This window comes from Anabrus simplex, chromosome 6 (assembly GCF_040414725.1).
Source record: "Anabrus simplex isolate iqAnaSimp1 chromosome 6, ASM4041472v1, whole genome shotgun sequence".
Lineage (NCBI taxonomy): Eukaryota > Metazoa > Arthropoda > Insecta > Orthoptera > Tettigoniidae > Anabrus > Anabrus simplex.
Window position 1 is genome coordinate 225,279,077 of NC_090270.1, and position 25,187 is coordinate 225,304,263.

Consider the following 25,187-nt stretch of genomic DNA (forward strand, 5'->3'; position numbering starts at 1 on the left):
CTTTTTCATTGCCTTTGATACCCACATGTCCTGGTACCCATACTAAAGTTATATAAATACCGACGTTGTCAAGCATATAAAGGAGACTCTTGACATTGTATACATACCAATTATAGGATAACTCATACGAAACCAAAGACTGTAATGCACTCAGCGAATCCGTATAGATTGTAACTCGCGTATATCCCTGTCGCTGAACAAAAAGTAAAGCTTGCTGTATAGCGAATAACTCCGCCGTAAAAATCGAACAATCACTAGGCAAACCATATTGTTCTTTAACATTTAGAGAAGGTATATAATGAGCGGACCCAACTCTATTGATGTTCTTTGCTCCATCTGTAAAAATGTTTATGCTTCGTGGAATATTGGAAAATTTCACTCTTTTAACAGAACAAATGTCGGTGACCTGCAGACAAGTAACGTTAGTAGAGCCATTACGTATAGGCCATATTATTTGAGGCTTATAATAAGAAACCGGATAGGGTAAGGTATAGGGTATTAAGTTAACACTGTGTATTAAGGTATACTGTTTCGACTTCAATGTAGTAAAAGCATGAAACAGGACTGGCAATCTTCGTAAACCCTGACGCCGTAAGGAATACTCCGAGAGTAACTGTAACTTCGGAATTAAAGGATGACTTGTTAAAGAAAACTTTTTAAGTAAATATTGCGTAGCAAGTATTTTTCTACGTACTTGTAAGGGAGCTTCGCAGGATTCGACTAAAAGTGTACTGGTAGGTGTGGACTTTAAAGCTCCAATACAGGAGCGTATTGCTTTATATTGACAAGTGTTAAGAATATTCAAGTTAGTATACGATGCCAAGTCAAAAATATGTGATCCGTAGTCCAATATCGATCTAATAGTGGTTTTGTACAGAGATAGCACCACAACTGGATCTGCCCCCCATTGCCTACAGGTTACAGCTTGTATTACCGGAATATACCGTTCACTCTTCGAACGCAAATATAAAAAATGATGTTTCCATGTAAGTTTTCGATCGATAAATAACCCAAGATATTTATGGTGACTAACCACGGGTATTTCATACTGATCAAAAGCAAGTGGCGATCGGTCATAGGTTCGGTGATGTGTAAATATCATCGCTCGACATTTCGCTATGGAAAGAGTCAACCCATGGGCCTCTAACCATGTTCTAGCTTCATGAAGCATGAAACTAATATGTTGTCTACAGAGCTGTAAATTTTCATGTGTATAATAAAGCAAAAAATCGTCAGGATACGCCTGTAGTCGAGCATGACGTAGAATGACCGTTTCGAAATCTTTCATAAAAAGAGCGAAAAGAATACCACTCAGAATATCGCCCTGTGGCAACCCATTACTTACCTGCCCCGGCCTTGTATATCTCGTAGGCAACGGTACAGCACACTATGACTCGGCCTCGAGATACTTCCGACAAGCACCGCCAGAGTTCTCTTTACTGAGCTGTCACGCCCGCTCGTTACAACACGTTCCAGTACGAAAACTTATAAAAATTCATTAAAACTAGCAATTTCAGAAGACACCAAAACAGATGCGAGATAAAAAATAGACCTAGAGCAGTTGTATGACTTACTTTCTACAATGTATTTCTTACACTTTGCTTAAACGAAATAAGTAATTCACGAAAGAAACAGAGAAGTCTATTAGCGAGTTTGTCACTTCTTCCCGTTTTATTTAATTCTGCCTCAGTGTATCCGATAAACTGATCGAGATTGTGGTCATAAATAACTTTGGGTTTAATCAGCATCTTATAAATTATCAGCTATCCTACCTTTTCTTCCACACATATGATGTTGCGACATTCGTATTGAAGCCGCTGTTTGGAGAGCGATGTTATGCCCGTTTCGCCATTAGAAAATCCTATATAATTTTTAGCATCTTCTGATGTGGTACAGTTAGGCAGTGCAAGGATCTCAAATCTGTAGCCGTTGGTGCTTTCCTATGCCAGAGGACGCAAATTTTCAGCGTCGTTTCTCCGTACTTCACTTTTCCTTCCCTTAAGATTCAGTTTGTTCTATCAGGAACAAAGCTTCTAAATGATCATTTGTACCATTATTTTGAAATTGGTTTACTTTTTGGTTCAGATACCTTAAATCATTTTTCTGATATCAATACCAACGGGCGAGTTGGCCATGCGGATAGAGGCGCGCGGCTGTGAGCTTGCATCCGGGAGATAGTGGGTTCGAATCCCACTGTCGGCAGTCCTGAAGATGGTTTTCCGTAGTTTCCCATTTTCACATCAGGCAAATGCTAGGGCTGTACCTTAATTAAGGCCACGGCCGCTTCCTTCCAACTCGCAGGCCTTTCTTATCCCATCGTCGCCATAAGACCTATCTGTGTCGGTGCGACGTAAAGCCACTGGCAAAAAAATATATAAAATCTGTTTTCCGTAATCTGGCTTGGCATTTGAAATTTCATCAAAATATATTTAGATTTAACATAAGTTAGATACTTGTAGCCTTTCTAGTTTTTTTTCCACTTTTTGCTAGTTGCTTTACGTCGCACCGACACAGATAGGTCTTATGGCAACGATGGGACAGGAAAGGGCTAGGAGTAGGAAGGAAGCGGCCGTGGCCTTAATTAAGGTACAGCCCCAGCTTTTGCCTGGTGTGAAAATGGGAAACCACGGAAAAAACCATCTTCAGGGCTGCCGACAGTGGGGTTCGAACCTACTATCTCCCGAATACTGGATACTGGCCGTACTTAAGCGATTGCAGCTACCAAGCTCGGTTCGTAGCCTTTCCTTGACATAGAAACGAGACTTGTAGGTACTTCTTTTTCGTTTGCGGGTGTCGTAGATCAGTTATATGCTGAAGATATGGTATGTTCATCGTTATCTGAATCAGAAATGTTACTAAATTTTGATAGCAATACGTCATTTCTTGAAGCTGGAGCCTTCTTGCGTTTGACTCTTTTCTGTTGTGAACAGGATACACACAAAATCAGAAGGAAATTAGTTGGGGAGAATTCGCTTGATTGATATGCTTACATTGAAATCTGATGTGTTAAGATGCAAGCTACATACTCGTGCCTAGGAATGGCTTGTCTGCATTTCTCTCTTAAACCGGACTCCGAAATAAAATTATGGAAAGTCACAGTCATGTTCTTGCTTTTTAGCCGTATCCGAAGTACATAGAGGTACACAACAGATCACCATGCTTTTCAAACTGACGGACACTAGCCGATAGAAACAATTCGCACAATAAATCGCATAAAATTAACACAACATCACAATTACTCCGTACATCACAATGTTGAAGTCCGCCAAGAGCAGAACAGAAACCTGACATCTAGCGGCCAAACCGTGAACACGGTCGGGCCGTCTTTTCAGCGGTAAATAAATTAGTAGCTATGTCCCGGCCTTGTATATCACTTAGGGAACGTCCCAGCGTGCCTGGCGTTAATACCACTGCCTGGTTAATACTCGAATTGCAATGGTCAATTCTGTTAAAATCTTTGATCGACAGGACATGAATTGAGTGTCTCTACTGTATTTGGTTTCAACCTTCGAGCATACAAATAGATAGAGAAAGCGTTGCCAGCAAAACACGGCGACGGCGCCAAGATACAAATCGGCTGATGTTGGGCACGTATCGTAAATTGCGCGGGCCATCGGCGTAAGCGGGGAGAATTCAAAGATTCATTGTCGACAAAGCAGCCTTTTTCTATGCAGTTTTAATGTGTTACAAACATAAAAGAACACGTATTTTCGTTGATAAGGATAAGGTAAGGATTAAAATTTGTAACTAAAAATAGTCTTGATTTCATATAGTATCTAGGCTGCCAGGGAAAACGAGTATAAGAAAAATACTTGTACACTCAGTGGCGTATAATGAGATCAAGACGCGGGCTACCACTAGATTTACGTTACACCTTTTCGATGATTGGTTTAGTGAACGTCAAGCCTTCAGCGTTTTGAGCTGCAGCCAATAGCCAACGGACAAGCCTGTTGTGTTGTGAAGGCTGCTTCACAAGCTACTGTCCTGGCGTCTGCTACTATCACTCAACCCCTGATCAGTGGCATCAGCGCCCAAATGATAGTTTGTAGAGGGGGGGACAGAGCTGGGGTACGTAGTATTTTTAATATAACCCACGGTGTTCCCCGCCTGTTGGTGGGGAACGCTACTACCGCTCCTACGTAATACTGACTTTTAAATAATTTTCTTGAAAGGAAAATACCTGACTAGACTAGATTTTTGCCTTTCCCTGAGAGCTGGGGGGGGGGGGGGGGTGGCCCCACCTTTTCCCCCGGTATGGGCCTCCTTGATCAGTGGAGATGGTAGTCTAAGGTTTAGCAAATTAAAAGTCCAGCTTTGTGCCTAGATGGATATAATGCTCGCCTTTGGTCCGATGACCTCGGTTCAATTTGCAGAATCAACCCCCTCATACTGTTAATTCCCCTGGCTTGGGGAATGAGCGTTTATAACGTCTTCGCCATTCATTTTATCCTCATTAGGTCACCACCAAGCCTATACAGATGCCATGTACTATTCTTATTATTAAATAAAAATGTTGAATTTTACAGTGGTCGTACCCATCGTTCACTGGTTAATTAGCTTCCTTGGGAGGTCAGTGGTGGTGCCCGATCTATGATCACGGGTTCGATTTCAACCAAGAAAAGAGAACACTAAATCTGAAAGACTGCATTTCATTTTAGCAGATCTGCCAATAAAAAGAAAATTATATTGCTAATATAACAAGAGTCCTGCAGTGTCATCCTACAAGGATGTAGAAGTAGACGGGAGGGAAATACCAGCACTCTGTTATCTATATAATTAAGTCAGAAATATGAGGTGAGGAAGTATATACGAGTAGACGGGAGGGAAATACCAGCACTATGTTATCTATATAATTAAGTCAAAAATATGAGGTGAGGAAGTATATATACGATGAGTAACGTATGGTTGAGAGCAGTGGCGATCTGACGGACCGAAGCCTAGCACACCTATCTCCCCGGTCCCCCGACCAAACAGATATACACCAGCAAGCCGCGTGGGCCGAGTCGAGGGGAAAGGGACGAGACTCTGGGCTGCAATCAGTTTCCGATGCCTTGCTATCAGAAATACGTGCGACGTTTTTTTCTTACTGTTTTCAATTTTTTTAACGGAACAATGTGTCAGATGCTTACATTATAATGTGCTTTAGATTTCCATCATTCTCAATTGAGGTTTGGGGTTCACTAGCCTTGGTAGCCCTCAGTATACGCCACTGTGTACTCTTCTCCCACAGATAGATATTAACATGTTGCAGTGGCGGCTCGTGGCTGTAAAGTATGGTGAAGAGCTATTACCCGTTCGGTTTCGAGCGACAGATTTAGGAACTTCTTTCTTTCTTAATCTGCTTACCCTCCAGGGTTGGTTTTCCCTCGGACTCAGCGAGATATTCCACCTCTACCGCCTCAAGGACAGTGTCCTGGAGCTTCAGACTCTGGATCGGGGGATACAACTGGGGAGGATGACCAGTACCTCGCCCAGGCGGCCTCACCTGCTATGCTGAACAGAAAGAGGGAAGGAAGCGGCCGTGGCCTTAAGTTAGGTACCATCCCGGCATTTGCCTGGAAAACCACTTCCAGGATGGCTGAGGTGGGAATCGAGCCCACCTCCACTCAGTTGATCTCCCGAGGCTGAGTGGACCCCGTTCCACTTTTCAAATTTCGTGGCAGAGCTGGGAATCGAACCCGGGCCTCCGGGGTGGTAGCTAATCACACTAACCACTACACCACAGAGGAGGACAAGATTTAGGAATTACGTGTTGTTTTTTGTTGTTTTATACTCGTACCTGTGACTGGCGGAGGGTCCAGCACGTGACCACGATTTATTGAATTTAATGTTTCGTCATGACCACAAAAAGCTAGTTCTTGCTTACTTAAATAGAGCACTGCATCAAATACCAACTGAAGGAAAAGCCTATTTAAATGTACATTTTCACTGAACTGTACAATTACAACATTGTATTGTATGTTCAGTCCGTCAGCGCTTCCGCTGGTGGGATCCTCAACAGCTCTGCCATCAGCTGTCATAGATGGCCTAGGCACCATTGAAGAGGCGTACAATTACAACATACAGTGGCATTTTCCTTCAGGACATCAGAGATCGTATTTTGGTTTGTTTCCAAATGTCTTGAAATCTAGCTGCCGTATTTTATGTTCTCCAGAGTCTGAGTGCTTATGTAAAGAACGTGTTAGGGCTGAAAATCCTTCTTTATTCCAAACGTTATTTTTATTGATAAAAGGCAAGTAGGCCCAACAAAACAACTTCTGTAGAGCTGGAAATTCCTTACACCACGATCGTTTGAAACTAAGATTGTAAGATTTACCGGAATGTTTCACTTCTTTTTTAGCACAATTCAGCAGTGATTCAGTAGGGCGATCAAAACGTAGAACTTCATTCTGATCTTCGTTTCTCCAACGTGAAAATGGTGTTTATATTAAAATGCACACTATGTCATAAATAGGATACATATTTAAATAAAACAGCACAACACTACGAATGAACCACGATGCGTAAATACTCGTACTTCACACAGGATGACGCAGGGAAGACGAAACATTCCGCTCTTCCGACAACTTTACTAGCACATTCCGCTATGTGGAAAGTACGCGGGTGACGTCACGGTTGTCATGGAAACCGCCAAGGCCAAGCGCTAGGAGGGAGCACTTGGGAGGTAGAGGCAGCTGCGGAAACTCTTGTCTTCACTCAGTCTCACGCGCCGTACTGTGGCCGACAGCCGGCGCTTTCGTGAGTTCCCCTGGTTCTCATCAGGTGATGAGGTGCTCCAAACGCCGTACAATAAAACATTTTCTTTCCGTAAAACCAACAAATGTCATAAGAAAAATACATTTAAGTATTTCATTATGGTAAAAATAAGTGCTGAAGTGGCACTTCACCTACTTCACCTGTAAAGCCGCCCCTGGTTACTTGTACCGTTGGGACCAAATGAAATACTAAGCCTAGGTACATATAGTTTAGTTCTGACTTATAACTACATCGTGGACGTACCTTACTTTGAACTTTCTTGACATACTCGTTTTTCCTGGTAGCCTAAATTTATTTCTGGACCTCACAGCACAGCCGTAAGTCGCGCACCATGACTACGCGGCTGAGCCGATGTCCGGAGATAGAAAGTTCGAATCCCGGTGCTGGCTGGCCATCCCTAGAATAGTGATTTTCCCTCTGTTTTCCAATACTCCTTCCAGAAAAATTCCGGGATGGTACGTCGTTTAAATCCCCCCCCCAACCAACCTGAATCCTAGACCTTAAAAACTTGTTACACGCACTAGGTTATCAGACAAATTCAACGAACACTTAATTATAAGGGGATGATGGCCAATATGTTTCAAGCCACTCAAATGAAGTGACAACATCATTTATGTAATGTAAGATATAAATATTTGGGGAGGAGAAAAAACAATGGGTGTGTGTGCGGGCGTGCGCGCTTATTCATATCTGATAACCTAGATGTTAGGTTGTTCTATGTGCGTTCATGCATGATAGTGGCTGATAACCTAGATGTTAGCCTCTGTAAAGTAATAATCATCATCATGCCTAAATGTACATCTGTAAACCGAATGTGAAGGTCTGTGAATAAGTGTGATGATGGTAATAGATGTTTTGTTTACGTCAGAACCTTGAGGTTAACACCTGCATTAAGTATTGGTAATTTCAAAGTTTCTTTGATGATACGTATTATAGGTGTAGTGGGGACGATTGCATTATTATCGGTCACGTTTCTTGATTTATAAGGCTAAATCAGCACAAAATCGGCATTATTAGAAATGCAGGCTATTGGTATGTTTTGTTGAGTTTATTATTTCATCACTGTGAAAATATTTAAAAACAACTATTTCAGACAAATATTACGGAGAAAAATTAAACTTGTGAATTTTTTTTTTTTTTTTTTTTTTTTTTGCTAGTTGCTTTACGTCGCGCCGACACAGATAGGTCTTATGGCGACGATGGGGCAGGAAAGGCCTAGGAATGGGAAGGAAGCGGCCCTGGCCTTAATTAAGGTACAGCCCCAGCAGTTGCCTGGTGTGAAAATGGGAAACCACGGAGAACCATCTTCAGGGCTGCCGACAGTGGGGTTCGAACCGGCTATCTCCCGAATACAGGATACTGGCCGCACTTAAGCGACTGCAGCTATCGAGCTCAGTAAACTTGTGAAATTAAGAGTCAAGTAACTAAAATAGGTTAACAACGTGAGACCTATTTACGTCACCGTATCGCTTAATTGATACATAAACACATCAGAATACCACACATATAAAAATGACACTTAACACTTTTCTTACAAAAAGGAACGGAAATATTTCTAGGGAATTGCATTTATCACCATCTTCAATAGTTTAAATCAATTATTAATCATAAGCAGCACAATTAAATCGGGATTTAAAAACACTCCGCAATGCTCTTCTTATGGAGGACCTGCTTGTTTTGCCCTACATCAGCTAATCGCTCAGAGCCTGATGTTGGTGCCACGCTTGGCCGGTAGAAACATACGAAGCGCCCTCTCTATCTATGTCTATGCTCGAAGGTTTCAACACACAACTTTTTATAATAAAAAATAAAACACCAGCATAATTCAAACAAGGGACCAGTTACCAAAACTGGCAAAAAGTGCAGCGATTAAAAATGTTTCACCGTGCAAAATGAAAGTTAAAACTATTCTAGGCTATATTACATTTGCATTTAAAGTTTCCATTCACGACGGCACTAACTTTGAATACAATAGTTACCGGTACCTTATCACAAAATTCTCCACTCACTCGATAGCCATCAAATCGTCTAGTGACGTGTCATTTACTGCATAAAATGTTTTTAAAATATCTAAAGCACTCATGACTGCAGACTGTGTTGGTATGCCTGTGATATCCCCGTCCTCTTCACTCTCGTCGGATTCATCATGTGAGTTAGTAGGCTTAACGAGTTCAAGAATTCCACTCTCTTCAGATCCCCGCACACAGGCACACCTTCGTCAGCCTTTAAATAACTTATACTCCGCACGGCTCTACTTCTAAATTGACGTTTAGGCCGATTTTGGCTCTGTCTGGTGGTAGTGCACCGAAGCATAGACATCCAACCAATCCCAACCTCCCATTTGCATCGATTTATATCGGCAGAGCACAATCTCGAAACCTAATTGCCAAGTCTGATATTTACATTCACCACGTGGTTAACCTATCTCGTTCAACGTGTATGGTATTCGGTACGGTTCGCGATCATTTGCATTTTCCTCCAGTAATTAGTGTTTTTTCCTTATAAGTTTTATCTCTCTAGTATAGTGCAGTATAGCGTAGTTTACAGTTTAGCATAGCATAAGTACAGTATAGGTTTAATTATTAAATAGCTGTAGTTTTATTTACGTCCGTGTATCAGTGTACTTAGTTCGTCGTATTTACCATGTCTCAGTGTAGTTCGGGAAAGACAAGTGGCAAGAAATCGAGACGTATGGGACAAGGCACGCCCTTGAGAAGCCAGGCTCGTGAAATTGTGTCCAACGTGCGCGAGTACTTTGAGAAAGAAAAGGAGAACGGTACTACATTGTTTCCTTTAGCACAAGCTGTACAGAGAACTGCCGACGCTACCAAAGTAAGTAAATACACAGTAGTGGCAATTGGAAAGGAGAAATACCACGCTGAGGAACAATCTCCTGGATCCTCTAAGTTTGAAACACCAGGTAAGAAAAGGAATCGGGCCAAACCCATTGACGAACTTGGACAGTTTCGAGAAAGATGCCATTCGTCGTCATATTTATGACTACTACCGCAGAAAAGACCACCCTACTCTTGCGAGCTACGTGAGTCTCTGAAGGAAAGCGAACTATTTAATGGAAGCAAGACTATACTGAATGTTGTGGTAAAGGAACTGGGATTCCGTTACAAGAAATTAAACGGTCGCCGAGTGTTAATGGAGAGAAGTGATATTGTGATGTGGCGCTGCCGGTTTTTAAGGGACGTTATGAAGGAAAATTTTGATTCGATTGTGTGGTTAGATGAAACATGGATTAATGCAAACCATACCGTAGGAAAAGGCTGGTCAGATGATTCTGTAGAAGGTACAATGGCAGTGCCCACTGGAAAGGGGGGAAGAATGATTGTGCTACATGCCGGTACCGCAAACGGATTTGTACCTAACTGTTTATATGTTCTGAGGTCTCAGAAGACTGGCGATTACCACAAGGAGATGAATAGTGTCAATTTTCAGAACTGGTTTGAATACACATTAATGAATAGCCTGTCTGAAAATTGTACAATAATAATGGACAATGCCCCCTACCATTCCGTAATTCAAGACAAAGCTCCGACAATGGCAGCAAAGAAGTCGATTCTTGCTGAGTGGTTAAGGAGGCATAACATTCCTGTGCGGGACGACATGAAGAAAGGTGAACTGTTGTAGCTTGTGAAAGAAAACAAGCCACAATTTCCTGTGTATGTCGTGGACGAAATTGCAAGACGTCATGGACATAAAGTTATTCGACTTCCACCTTATCATTGCCACTTCAATGCAATAGAGAAGATTTGGGCTCAGGTTAACGGTTATGTTGCAACAAAAAATAAGCGTACCCGAGTGGAAAACCTGTTAGCCGAAGCTGTGGCGAATGTCAGTGCCGATGACTGGAGGAAAGTTGTGCGCAGTACACACAGATTAATACGTGAAGCGTGGGAAAATGAAGATGTACTGGAGAACTCCGTCGAAAGTTTAATAATATCTTTGGGAGCTGGTGATAGTGACAATGATTCATTGTTGGAGGGTTCCAGTGACTCTGAGATCAGTGGAGTGTTTCCTTTGTAGGCCATAACCTCCTTCCTGTGCCAGCCATTGACGGCGAGTGATGTGTTATTTCCTCATTCTCTTTTATTCTGAATAATATATTCTCTTATTAGTGTCAGATGTTGTTAGTATGTGTAGATTTTATGAATTTGCTTTCATTCCATATGTATTCGTTTTTCTGAGTACGGTATTACATTTTACTATATATGGCTGTTTTATCTGGCACTTCAAGATGAGGAAGTTCCTCCTCAATAATTTCGCTTTCTGCTCCATTTCGTCGGAAGCCAGTGGGCCGATTGCAGAAACGGCATTTAGACGATGTCTACGGTTAAACAATGCCTAAGTATGGCTGCCGCATTGCAGAGACGTTATTTATCACTTAGACACTGTCTAAAACCGATGTTCAACCGGTCATGTTTAAACACTGCCGAGAGCACTGTTTAACCTCAAATGACAGGAGTGAATCACAATCAGAGGTTATGTACCGTGAAATATGTAATTTGTATTATCATGTTGAGACGATTCCGGGAAGAAAGGTTAGTCCGACGGCCTCTCTGTGGGTCGCCCGCTGCTAAATCGCAGCAATTTGTTTAACATGCACGGGGAGATAATAAAAAAATAAGGTTCCGCTTTACGAGAGACTTGTTTCTTGAGACTGACAAAGTGACAGGCCGCTAACTGTCAACTTGAATACAATTCTTGGCAATCGATATATTTTATTATATACATGGGGTAATTTCCATGGAATTATAGATCACTACGACTACATACATATCACAATTAGGCCTACGTGTCCCGATCGTCTGAGGGCTGTCACATACATCAACCGGGAGAGATTCACTTACATTTACTGCCAAGTAAACACACATAATAGTGAAAACTAAAAAGTAGGTTGTATGGGATTTTTACATATATAATCGCATAGGTTTTCGGTAACTATCAGATAGGAAAAGGCAAGTGGTGGTGATTATCGTTTAAAGAGGACTGGGGAAGAAGAGCCGTGGCCATAATAGCCCTAGTATTTGCCTGGTGTAAAAATGGAGAAACTACGGAAAACAATATTCCGTAGCTTAACATTTGGACGAGCGGGGTAATGGACTATAAAAATAATGACTTTTCTGTTCTTCGATCCCATTCTCGAATCGAATGCTTGAAGTCACTGCTTAAAAAGCGCATATGTCATCCATGCTTTCATGTTCGCTTCACACGTGCACAGAATGTTGTACTTTTTTTTTTTTTTTGCTAGTTACTTTACGTTACTTTACAGATAGGTCTTATGGCGACGATGGGACAGGAAAGGGCTAGGAGTGGGAAGGAAGCGGCCGTGGCCTTAATTAAGGTACAGCCTGGTGTGAAAATGGGAAACCACGGAAAACCATTTTCAGGGCTGCCGACAGTGGGGTTCGAACCTACTATCTCCCGAATACTGGATACTGACCCCACTTAAGCGACTGCAGCTATCGAGCTCGGTGCACAGAATGTTATGCACACCTTTAAATACTCGCGGGTTGGCTGACTTGCCGATAATAAAGCCTCAAGTACACGGGGCGAGTTTGTGTTGGTTTAACAAGCTAACAAGCGGCTTGTAAACAGTCGGCGAGTGCGTTAATAGTCGAGTTCACACACTTGCTCAGTAGCCAACTAGCTGGCGTGTGGAAACTACGTGTTGTCATAAGGTTAGGTTTTATCGTGAAAATTTGATACGTACTTGAGGCTTTAAGAATTTAATATAATATTTTATGTAATATATTATTATATGATAATTATTAATAATAATTTAAGAAAATTTGATACTTGAGGTTACTATGTAGTGGAACACAAGTAACATTTCATTGGTTTTACAAGTGTACCAACAATTTCCTACATTGTAGAACATTAAAAATAAAGACTACGACAACAAATCGTTGAAGGATGCGAGTTTTAAACGACTGATGTCTGAGCCGAATGAAAATCAGTTGTTAGGGGAAATGGATGAGAAGCTGCTTAAGTCTAAAATCAAGTCCGTTAAAGATGTCTACAGAACGGAATTACAAAAAATTGAAAATGCAAAACGAGTGGCTGTGGAACAGATGAAGTTTATGTACCAAAGTTATCTTGGTCTAAGGATGCTACTTATTTGAGTGAGGTTGTGACAACAAGAAGCAGTACACCAAATTTGGTAAGTAAATTTAATGTATTGTTAATTTAATACATCAATAGTTTTTAAAACATTGTTTATGGCTGTTTAGGTCCAAAACGTGAGTACACGTTGCTAGTTTACAAGCTAGCTCGCTCAAAAGCCGGCGAGTGGCGTGTAATGTCGCCGGCAGTTCAACTTTTTCGGAAGCGTTTTTACAGGCAGGTACCGTAACGGAGCGAGTGCATCGAGTACACTGGGCTAGTTTACGAGTTGCTTGTGAAAAAGCCGCTTGTTAGCTTGTAAACTCATCCCGTGTACTTGAGGCTTAAACTGTTTCAATTTATCACTACCGTTGCAGCACAAAAGAACGATTAGTCGTTCTTTGCTGTGTTTTCCACCTTTACATGGGTCGCCCGTCACCGCAAGTCCTTTGGGGTAATAAAGTAGAGACAAATGCAGATTCATCAGCATTGTAGACATCTTTCGGCTCGTACCATTTAAGAATTTCATGGAGTATTGGAAGCCTGTCATTGACGGCTTTTTAGTCTACACTTCCCGATTCGCCTTTTTGTGTGAAGCCACGGCCAACTATATATCAAGACGGCCGTGGTGAAGCGAAATGCCGTGTCTGGCTTTAAAGTGGTTTAACCATCCATAGCTGCACTGGAAGGCTGAAATATTTAGTCTGAGAGCCAAGTCTTGCACCTTATATTTTAACACGGGCCCTGAAATAGGAACTCCTGCAGCTTGTTTATGGGTAAACCACTCAAAAAGGGCGGTTTCAATGTCAGCATGGTCCACACCACGCAGTTTTTTACTCCGGCTTGGAATGCTACCTTTTAAAACAGCGTTTTTGATTTTGTCCTTATTTTTAAGGATAGTCGAAGATGTTAAATTATATCGCCTGCCTATTTCACTTTTGCTCACACTGCTTTTTTCACAAGCCTGGACAATTTCATATTTTGTAGCCAAATCTAATGATTTTTATTTGCCACTCGACATTGCAATGTGTTAAGCTACAGCAGAATGAAGTGGATTTGTTTTATTAACGACTGTTTTCAAAAGGAACGAAGACTCCCAAACACAACTCAAAGCAGCCGACAGTTCGAACTATGCTGTTCACAGTACTGTACCAAAAACTGAAGACAAACAGAAATTTAAATTAACACTACACAGTACAGTCAGTTTGCTTTTAATATCACTAACAGGACTTACCTGACTTCTTCGCACGTTACAGAAAGAAACTCGAGTTTTAAAATAAACAATAGCACGGTCTGTTCACATCTCACACAGAAAGTAATTTTAGACATGCGCACTAAAGAAATCACGACTTAAGCAATACAATAAAGTGATTTTACTCTGTGTACGACAGCAATTGGCCTAAACAAAGCGTCACAGTCAGTCACACCACGAGGAAAGACATTATTTTTTACAACAATAATAGCAGTTCGATAAAGAATTCTTCATTGCGACAATACATAGCCATAACAGGTTGACCAACCCAACAAATTTGTGACATCCGAAAGAACTACCGCTTCGCGCGAATTCTTGATACGAACGAGAGAATAATGGTAGGTACCAATAAAATCATTTGCAAGAGACCCGCTGCTGCAATTTTTGTCAATCGCTTCGTGGAAGGTTTTATAATCTAATTGTGTAAAATGGTCACACTAATGTATAAAATATATTTACCGTGCTTTAGTTCGAGGAGTATCGAGAGTACGCGGACAAAAGTAATCGATAGTGTTTTGCTACCTACTTACGCTCAAGATTCCAATCCTTGGCTGAAGAGTAGAACTATCGATAACGGATAATAATGTGACATCCGAAAGAACTATTGCTTCGTGTGAATGCTTGATACGAACAAGAGTATAATGGTGCCGATAAAATCCTTTGCACCGGGCGAGTTGGCCGTGCGCGTAGAGGCGCGCGGCTGTAAGCTTGCATCCGGGAGATAGGGGGTTTGAATCCCACTGTCGGCAGCCCTGAAGATGGTTTTCCGTGGTTTCCCATTTTCACACCAGGTAAATGCTGGGGCTGTACCTTAATTAAGGCCACGGCCGCTTCCTTCCAACTCCTATCCCATCGTCGCCATAAGACCTACATGTGTCGGTGCGACGTAAAGCCGCTAGCAAAAAAAAAAAAAAAAAAAAAAAAAAAACCTTTGCAAGAGGCCCGCTGTTTGTCCGTCTTTTCGTGGAAGGCTTTTGAAATTGATCGCAGTAATATGCAAATATTTACCGTGCTTTAGTTCGTGGAATATCGAGACTTGCACGGAAAAAAATAAGCAATAGTTTTCCGCTAGCTTCTTACGATGAAGTGTGTAAATACCGATAATGGAAAATGAAACACGTCAAAATCTCTCGTAATAACGGATGAATCAGTGAAAGGGTTCTCGTTGTAACCTAAGGCTATTTGTAATCGTAATCGGAAAAATTACGCTTACACATAATAATAATAATAATAATAATAATGTGATAAAATATGAATAAAGGAATACCTTGCCTGCTGCCATTTCTTGATGGATACAGTACTTTTGTACTTTGCTCATAGGGTCAGTCGTGCTACAATAGCACTTTCTGACCCAGTGAGGAAAGCAATAGCAAACTACCTCACTCCTCGTCTTGCCTAGTACGCCTCATTTTAGTGCTGCCATTGGTTTTTGCGGTTTCCTTATAACCACATAACCTTTGGTGGTGCTATTTGAGGATCCAACCAGCCTCTGGGCTGATGACCTAACAGACAGAAAGGAATACCGGTAGTGAATAATATCGACACATAGTAAATGACGCAGTGGCGGTAAATTCACATCAAAACGTGGAAACGTGACAAGCAGTGGCGATCGTGAACTAAGTAACGGAGTAGACAGAGATTTCTTTTATTTAAACTGTTTTAATCATATTATATGGAATTTTGTTTTCGACCCATACATCTGTATTCAGTATTATATTAATGACTCTGAAAATAAGACAAGCCCTATAACAACCTATAACCCTACGTGCACTTGCTTTATTTTTAAATATAGACGAAACAGGCCGCGGGAGTTGTCAAATAACAACATACTTTTAGAATAAAATTAGCAATATATTTCATTGTTATGTAGATTTAATAAGAGAAATAAGAAATAAATAGTTGTTCGTACAAGACACCTTAAACAATATTCTTGTAAATTAGTTTAATCCGCCTGTCCTTCATTTCGGCAAATATATCTATTAACTCTCGTCTTGTCCGCCTCTGTGGTGTAGTGGTTAGTGTGATTAGCTGCCACCCCCGGACGCCCGGGTTCGATTCCCGGCTCTGCCACGAAATTTGAAAAGTGGTACGAGAGCTGGAACGGGGTCCACTCAGCCTCGGGAAGTCAACTGAGTAGAGGTGGGTTCGATTCCCACCTCAGCCATCCTGGAAGTGGTTTTCCGTGGTTTTCCACTTCTCCTCCAGGCAACTGCCGGGATGGTACCTAACTTAAGGCCACGGCCGCTTCCTTCCCTCTTCCTTGTCTATCCCTTCCCATCTTCCCGTCCCCCGCAAGGCCCCTGTTCAGCATAGCAGGTGAGGCCGCCTGGGCGAGGCACTGGTCACTCTCCTCAGTTGTATCCCACGATCCAATGTCTGAAGCTCCAGGACACTTCCCTTGAGGCTGTAGAGGTGGGATTCCTCGTTCAGTCCGAGGTAAAAACCTACCCTGGAGTGTAAGCAGATTAAGAAAGAAAGAAAGAAAGAACTCTCGTCTTGAAGTCGGGCGTCTTGCTAAGATCCCACAGAAATTCCTTCTCTATAGCTAGAGTTCCCAAGTTAGACAGTCTCTGGTTGGTCATCCAATTCCTTAAAAACGTTTTAATTCGTTTGAATGCACTCATAGCGCGTTCACTAGAAGCGGACTTTAACGGAATATACAGCATCAAGTTAAGCAATTTTTTTCCGTATGGAGTACCTTATTAAGACTGGAAGCCAATAGTTGTTGGGATTATCATACCGCAACTAATTTTGGCGGGCAAGAAAATGCACGTACTTGAAGGGTTTTGATGCTGTCATTCATTTATTAAGTGTAAGTTTACTATACTTCGTATTTCAATATTAATTTATTTTTAGACGTGTCTTATAATAAAGTAAATTCAAATTAATAAAATTAAAAGCATGTCTGAGATAGTAGCCAATAAGAGCACCTTTATAAGAGAGTTCCAAAGACTAGCCAATGGGAGGAAGAAGAGACGCTTGTAAGTCTGTCTACTGGGCGGAGACATCTCGCTATAGGAAAGTCATAATTCCACAGTCAGAACCTACAGATAGCGTTAGTGTTGCTCTATCTGAAAGCTTTAAAAATCAAAGGGAACATACACAGAATGGAATCGTCTACTTTCGCCTACGTGCTTCGTGTAACTGACGCGAGCCTCAGCATTGCCGAAGTGAGACGAAAATAAGTAAAGCGGGGAATACAATAATGTCACGAATGTGGAAATAATTAATGTTCTAAAAAGTAATTGAATTAACTAGACAGTATTTCTTTCACAAAATGTTAAGGGTACACGCTGTCTACCCTGTCGCTTCGCCCCTGCCGCCGGCAGCCCTGAAGATGGTTTTCCGCGGTTTCCCATTTTCACACCAGGCAAATGCTGGGGCTGTACCTTAATTGAGGACACGGCCGCTTCCTTCCAACTCCTAGGCCATTCCTATCTCATCGTCGCCATAAGACCTACATGTGTCGGTGCGACGTAAAGCCCCTAGAAAAAAAAAATCCTTTGCAAGAGGCCCGCTGTTTAAATGTTTGTCCGTCTTTTCGTGGAAGGTTTTTGAAATTGATCGCAGTAATATACAAATATTTACCGTGCTTTAGTTCGTGGAATATCGAGACTTGCACGGAAAAAAATAAGCAATAGTTTCCTGCTAGCTTCTTACGATGAAGTGTGTAAATACCGATAATGGAAAATGAAACACGTTAAAATCTCTCGTAATAACGGATGAATCAGTGAAAGGGTTCTCGTTATCTAAGGCTATTTGTAAACGTAATCGGAAAAATTACGCTTACACATAATAATAATAATAAAGTGATAAAATATGAATAAAGGAATACCGGTAGTGAATAATATCGACATTAATAATATGAATAAGGAAATAGTAAATGACGCAGTGGCGGTAAATTCACATCAAAACGTGGAAACGTGACGAGTATCTCTCGATAAGCAATATTAAATCAAATACAAGGGAACACTTACAGGCCTAAAAATGACAACTAAGAGAGGAGAGTGGAAAGTGCGAGGGCCCTACGAGGTCCATGGAAACGTATGGCGTTATGGGGGAGAAAAGACTTACAAGAAACATCCTCTAGCTCAACTATATTAAAATAACAAACGAAAAATTACAAAACAAAGTTAAATCACAAAGCAGCTGATACTCAACGCATTTGACAAACAGATACAATTACGAATCCAAAAACACAAATAAATGAATTGTTAAAAAAAAAAAAGGTGAAAGACTTGAAATTATAAACAGCGGGAATCTAGGGCAATCTCGGACACGATCAATTTAAAACTTTAAAAATGACAAAGCAAGGAAATACCGAAAAACCAAATAAATTAAATTAAACGTAACCAGAGAACATTGAGATTAACAATGACCGCGGAAAGGCGGGAGTTCCCGAGGGAAGCCCTCGAGCTTGCGCTCGCTAGGGCGGTCGGATGTAAATAACGCCGAGCACACGCATGAAAATTCCGAAGCCGGCAGAACGTCCGGAAATGCCCTGATCACAACCGACCAATGGGAAACAATTTCCAGTAGATTCCCTATATTTTCGCCAATAGGAAATCTCGTTCTAGCGAATGAAATTGCATGACCATATATAGTCATATTAAGATAGTTAGCAACTTCTCGAGATTTCCTATTGCGACACCTATTTCACCACCCATAACCGCGCGTGCGGTACGGGCTGTTTCAAAGTAAAGCACTTTTACATTTACATTTTCATCATATTACAATTTTGATATCTATAATTACAAAAAAAAAAAAAAATTCTTCAAGGTAAAACGTCCCAAGTGTCTTTGCTTGCTGACATTAATTTAAATTATCAATTCCCGAAAATTTACATAGGCCCTACCAAAAAAAAAAAATCACTTCACAACAATTCTCGTATCTTGCAGTGTTCATTTACAGTTCCATATATCTTGCCTATTGCCTGAAAGCAAAATTATTACACACATGTCCAAATTAATATTTCTTGCAGTTACATAAAATAATTCCAGTACAGTCCAGAGTTCTAACCAAAAATGAAATCTTTCAGACATTTTAAATAAAAACTTTAAAATTATATTTCCACTATTGCAGTTCTCCGTCTCACCACGTACTACACTATTGTACAGTTTAATATAGGAATTTTGAAGGGACATGAAAACCTGTAGTTATAACGGGGTTCTCGTTATATCCGGTACATGTTATAACGGACTTCTACAGTACTTCCATTATTCTCTAAAATTCATATGGCTTCCAATTATGTTTGCCATCATGTTATCCTCAGTTGACTTTTCTCTTAATTCAATTTCCTAGTAAGCTCCTTCATACTCTCCTTACTCCTGCAACTATTCCTAACTCTATTTCTTTCTAATCTGCACCTCCTACTTAATGTCTTTATTTCTCTGTTATACAGTAATATAGTGGGTCCTTGCCACTTTTAAAGGTACATACCTGTTTTTCACACTGCTCAACAATTGCTTCCCCCTGCAGTCGCTTAAGTGCGGCCAGTATCCAGTATTCGGGAGAGAGTAGGTTCGAACCCCACTGTCGGCAAATGCTGGGGCTGTACCCTAATTAAGGCCACAGCCGCTTCCTTCCACTTCCTAGGCCTTCCCTGTCCCATCGTCACCATAAGACCTATCTGTGTCGGTGCGACGTTAAGCAAAAAAAAAGCTTTAAACCCATCCCAAAGGCTATTTACATTTTTATTTACCATTTTCCACTGACATTTTTTTTTTCAATTAATAACCATATGATAAACTAATAGTCCTACTTTTGTGACATTCTTTTCTATCATATTTATTGTTAACTATGACAAAAACAGCTTCATGATCATTTATACCACATCAGTTTCTCTATAGAACTCATCTAGTTTGATCAGTACCATGTCTAGAAATTTTTCCCTCTAGTTGGTTCCATCACTTTCTAATTCAGCTGTCCTTCCTATATAAAGTTGTTCAGCATATTTGTTGGTCATGCTTGCTATCATTCACATTATACTCCCAGTTAACATTTGGGAAATTGAGATTACCCGCTACAACAACATTCCTTTGTGTGTCGTTCTCCACATAGCTGATAATCTTATCAAATAACTCTGTGTTAGCACCAGCCTTGCCAAGTCTATACACCATAAAAACATCAAGTTCCCTGTTATCTTTGTAGATTATTACACCTAAAATTTCATGTTTCTCATCCTTAACTATTTTGTAGCTTACAAGTTCTTTTTTAACCAGTACACTCCCACTCCTATCATTCCTAACCTGTCTCTATAATAAACGCTCCAGTTCCGTGAGAAAATTTCTGCATCCATATCATCACTTCTCAGCCATGATTTAATTCCTATTATAACATCTGGTAAATATATATACCAGTATATCAAATCACTTAAATCTATTCCTTTTTTCCTACAATATTTCTAGTTTAACACTAACAATTTCATGTCATCCTTACTTGACTTCATTCTTCCTATACCGTCATCACCCCTCACCCTCCCAATGTTCCTGACTATTTCCCTGAATGGGCCTCCCTATAATTCTTCTAAACAAGCCCCTAACATATATGTACCACTGCAGTTCAAACGAAGGCCATCTGAGCGTAGATCCCTAGCTCCTACCCACTCATTACGATTTACAATCTCACTCCCAATTTCCCAAATTTCTCTATTTTCTCATTCTTTGTGTCCACTTGTACTTGTACTTCTTTAGTGTCCATTCCCTACATCATATAACAATCAGCAAATAGCATTAGCTTCATCTCTCTTTCACCAAATGCTTCCTTGGACTCCTTTACAATTTCATCCATTATAATTACAAATAATAGTGGTGAGACCATGCTTCCCTATCTCAGCTCAGTGACATTCCTAAACCATCTTATCCTCCCAACATGAGCCTGGACACAGCAAAAACATTTGCCATACACTTCATATAGAATTTCCATAATTTGTTTGCACTTGGTTTCTTACCATGGTTTCCTATACCATTTCCCTGGTTACACAATCACATTCATGTATTATATTGAGAAATGTCATCATTAGCCTTTGCCATACTCCCGCTTCCTTTCCATTAGCTCTTCTCATATAGGTCGACTAAAGATTGGGTCCACCATTGATCTATCTTTTCTAAAGCCATATTGCTCCTATTCTGACAGTTCTTCCTTCTTTCCTCTCAATCTCTTTTTGAATATTTTAGTGACTTTTGATACGAGTGTGATTTATCAGTAATTATCACATACTTTGATGCCCTTCTTGAACACTATTATTCCCTATTCCCATCGGTCTGGCACACAGTTATATATCATCTACACAGACCATCAGATCAAGCTATCTTGAGCATCTCCATGCTTATTTTATTTATCCCAGCCGCTTTTCCCCATTTTATTTTTACTGACTGCCAGTTCCACCTCTAACATTGTAAATCTTTCTCTTCTTTTACGTCTACACCCTGTACTTCAAGCATCTTGTTTAGCACACTTTTTCCACATTTAATAGTTTGTCAAAAATAATCTTACTTGTAAGCATACAGCATCCTTTTACCTGCCCCTCTTGACACACTCTTACATCTCTCATGTGAATCTCTGTCACTTTTTCCTCAGCTACCACTGTTTTAAATCTCTATTTACTTTCCTCACATTGAATGTGCATTCTTTTTTGTCTCTCTTCCATTCTCTTCTTTCCTCCCACTGCTTCCTTCAACTTCTCATTCTACCATGGTGTCTCCTTACCTTTCCTTTCTCTCCAAACCTCAAAATCCTCCTTTTTGAGGAAAAACACATTTCTGTTGCCATCGCTATACGCAAAAATCGAACAAACTAGTATATTGGTTCCATCTAGTCAATACCTAAAATTTTATTTACAATTCAAAGTTCTATAAACATCATATTAAAACTAGTTTTTCAACTTATATAACATAATTGTCAATACGGATTCAAAACGAAATTTATTTCATGTATCAATCACTACTGCCCTGCATTTAGTTGCCCAGGTGGCAAATTCCCTATCAGTTTTCCTAGCCTTTTCTTACATGATTGCGAAGAAATTGGAAATTTATTGAACATCTCTCTTAGTAAGTTATTCCAATCCCTAACTCCCCTTGCTATAAATGAATATTTGCCCCAATTTGTCCTCTTGAATTCCAGCTTTATCTTCATATTGTGATTTTTCCTACTTTCAAAGACACCACTCAAACTTATTCGACTACTGATTTCACCGCCATCTCTCCACTGACAGCTTGCACCAACGATCTAAGCACTGGCACATCCTCGACTACGTCATTACCTGACAGTGTGACAAGAAAGATGTTTTCACCACTAAGCCTGTGAGCAGTATTGATGATATTTGGACAGAACACAAATTTCTGATCTGTCAACTCAGCATGTCTTCCATCGGAAACCAACTGTGCATCACCCAAGTAAGCCCCGACACAAGTTTGCCACTTTCAAGCTCTCACATAAATTCACATCGTCAGACTTCCAAAATGAGATCATGGACTGTTTGGCAAGCAATCCAGTATGCATAAAAGACGTGGAACAAGAATAGTCAACGCTCGAAAGGGCTATCATTGAGTCAGCTGAGGAAATCATCGGCTACGAGAAAAGAAAGAGGCAAGACTGGTTCGAGGACAACAATGAAGAAATTCTGAGCCTTATCAATGCCAAACAGGAAGCCCACCTATCCGTTCTTCAAGATCCATCATCCAGTGTGAAGAAAGCAGTAAGCTGTGTTTCAAGATCTGAAACAGAAATGTCAGACCCAAATAAGAGAAATGAAGAAAAACTGGTGGCAGGCGAAGGTTCGAGAACTTCAAAGACTATCTGATGCCAGAGACCTGCGGAACTTCTGCGTGGGAATAAAAGAGATCTACAGTCCATCTCGGTCTTCAATTGGAACTCTGAAAACAGTTGATGGTGCTAACACTCTTACCGATGGTAGAGACATCCCGGAGCGCTGGAAGGAACAATTCTCCACTCTTTTAAACCAAGCTCCACTGCTGCCGATGACTTTGTATGGAATGTGCCGCAACTCCCTCCTCAACCACGGATGGCAATGTCACCAACTTATCAGGAATTCTGTGTGGCACTTGATAGGCTGAAACCAAGGAGAGCAGTTGGACCACACAATATCCCTCTGGAACTAATTCAAGGTGGAGGCTTACCTCTGAAAACAAGGCTCTTTACTCTCATCCTTAAATTTGGGAAACCCAAAAAGTACCTGGCGATCTCAAAAATGCCAATATCATTACTATTTTCAAGAAAGGTGATCGTAGAGTATGTGACAACTATCGTGGCATTTCTCTGCTATCCATTGTAGGTAAACTTTTCACAAGGATCCTGCTTAGCCGCCTGCAGGTTATCTCTTTTTTTTTTTTTTTTTTTTTTTGCTAGGGGCTTTACGTCACACCGACACAGATAGGTCTTATGGCGACGATAGGATAGGAAAGGCTTAGGAGTTGGAAGGAAGCGGCCGTGGCCTTAATTAAGGTACAGCCCCAGCATTTGCCTGGTGTGAAAATGGGAAACCACGGAAAACCATTTTCAGGGCTGCCGATAGTGGGATTCGAACCTACTACCTCCCGGATGCAAGCTCACAGCTGCGCGCCTCTACGCGCACGGCCAACTCGCCTGGTCAGGTTATCTTTGAGAGGACACTACCAGAGTCTCAATGTTGTTTCCGAGCCTCCAGAAGTATTGTTGACATGATCTTTTGTGCAAGGCAATTGCAAGAGAAATGCAGAGAACAGCAGAAGCCTCTCTATTTTGTGTTTTATGACCTGAAAAAGGCCTTCAATAGTGTTCCAAGACTCGCTATGTGGGCAGTTCTGAGACGCTTTGGCTGTCGTGAGCATTTTGTGGGCCTGGTGCAAGCACATCATGATAGTATGACTGGACAGATTCTCCAACGAAACAACTTCTCCGAACCATTCCCAATCACACACAGATTGAAGCAAGGTTGCGTACTTGCTCCAACTCTGTTTGCCTTGTATCTGACAGCCATGCTTTACGAAACAACAGACAATCCCGGCGTAGAGATTAAATACCGCTTTGATGGTGGCCTCTTCAACTTGGCCAGACTTTGCTCGCCAAGACATACCAGTGTTACTAGAGTAACTGAAATGCAGTATGCTGATGATACTGCATCACCAGCTCTTACACCTGAGGAACTGCAACAGTTAGTCACCAGTTTCAAGGATGCATGTGACCTTTCTGGCCTCATCATCAGCGCCAAAAAACCAAGGTACTTGCTCTGCTTGCACCAGGGAATAACATTCCAGAATTTAATGTTACCATCTCAAACACCATACTAGAACAAGTAGACCACTTCACTTACCTTGGGAGTATCTTGTCAAAGAGCTGTACTTCAGAACAGGATGTGGGAAACAGGCTTTGTGCTGCCCATGTGGCTTTTGGCCGACTATCACACAGTCTTCAGGAATAAAAACCTTACAATTCGCACAAAACTAATTCTGTACCAGGCTGTAGTCATCTCTACACTTCTCTATGGCTGCGAAACGTGGACTTTATACCGTTGTGACATCAAAAGCTGGAGCGCTTTCACCAGCAAAAGCTATGCTCCAGCATGAACATCAAGTGGAAAAACTACGTCTCTAATGTTGAAGTTCTTGAAAAAGCATGTGCTAAGAGTGTAGAAGCATTGGTTGTTGGCCATCGCCTCAGATGGGCAGGACATTTGCGCCATATGAATGACGTCAGACTACTGGACCAGATCCTCTATGGTGAACTTAGCCCTGGTTCAAGACCACGGGGTGCCCCCTTGAGATGTTTCAAAGACCAACTGAAACAAACCTTAAAGATGGCTGAAATAAACCCACAAACCTGGGAAACACTTGCCACAGACTGTTTACTTTGGCGGCAAAGTATCTGTGCCTCAGTTTAACACTTCGAACAAGACCACAGACATGAAGATATTAAGCGACAGGAACGCAAACTTCGCCAAACCCAGCCAAGATCTCCCCCAGCCCTCAGCTGCGCAATGTGTGGATGTATGTTCTACGCTAGAATTGGCCTGTACAGCCACCATAAGTTTAATCACAAACTGCTGTGAATTGAAGTGAGCTATTAGCGG

At 41.1% G+C, this 25,187-nt stretch overlaps 1 protein-coding gene across 9 annotated transcripts in view; it reads right to left on the reverse strand.

The window, feature by feature from the left end:
• LOC136876359 (arylsulfatase G) overlaps positions 1-25,187 on the reverse strand; it is a 387,207-nt gene that overhangs the window by 121,700 nt on the left and 240,320 nt on the right. For 4 of the 9 annotated variants that reach the window (XM_067150243.2, XM_067150241.2, XM_067150240.2 and 1 more), the window contains one exon: positions 18,213-19,055. The exons of the other annotated variants lie outside the window; for them this stretch is intronic. In XM_067150243.2, coding sequence (XP_067006344.1) covers positions 19,049-19,055 — 7 coding nt within the window. In that variant the 3' untranslated portion in view covers positions 18,213-19,048. Of the gene's footprint in view, positions 1-18,212; positions 19,056-25,187 lie in introns of those variants that run through there. 9 annotated transcript variants of the gene reach the window in all.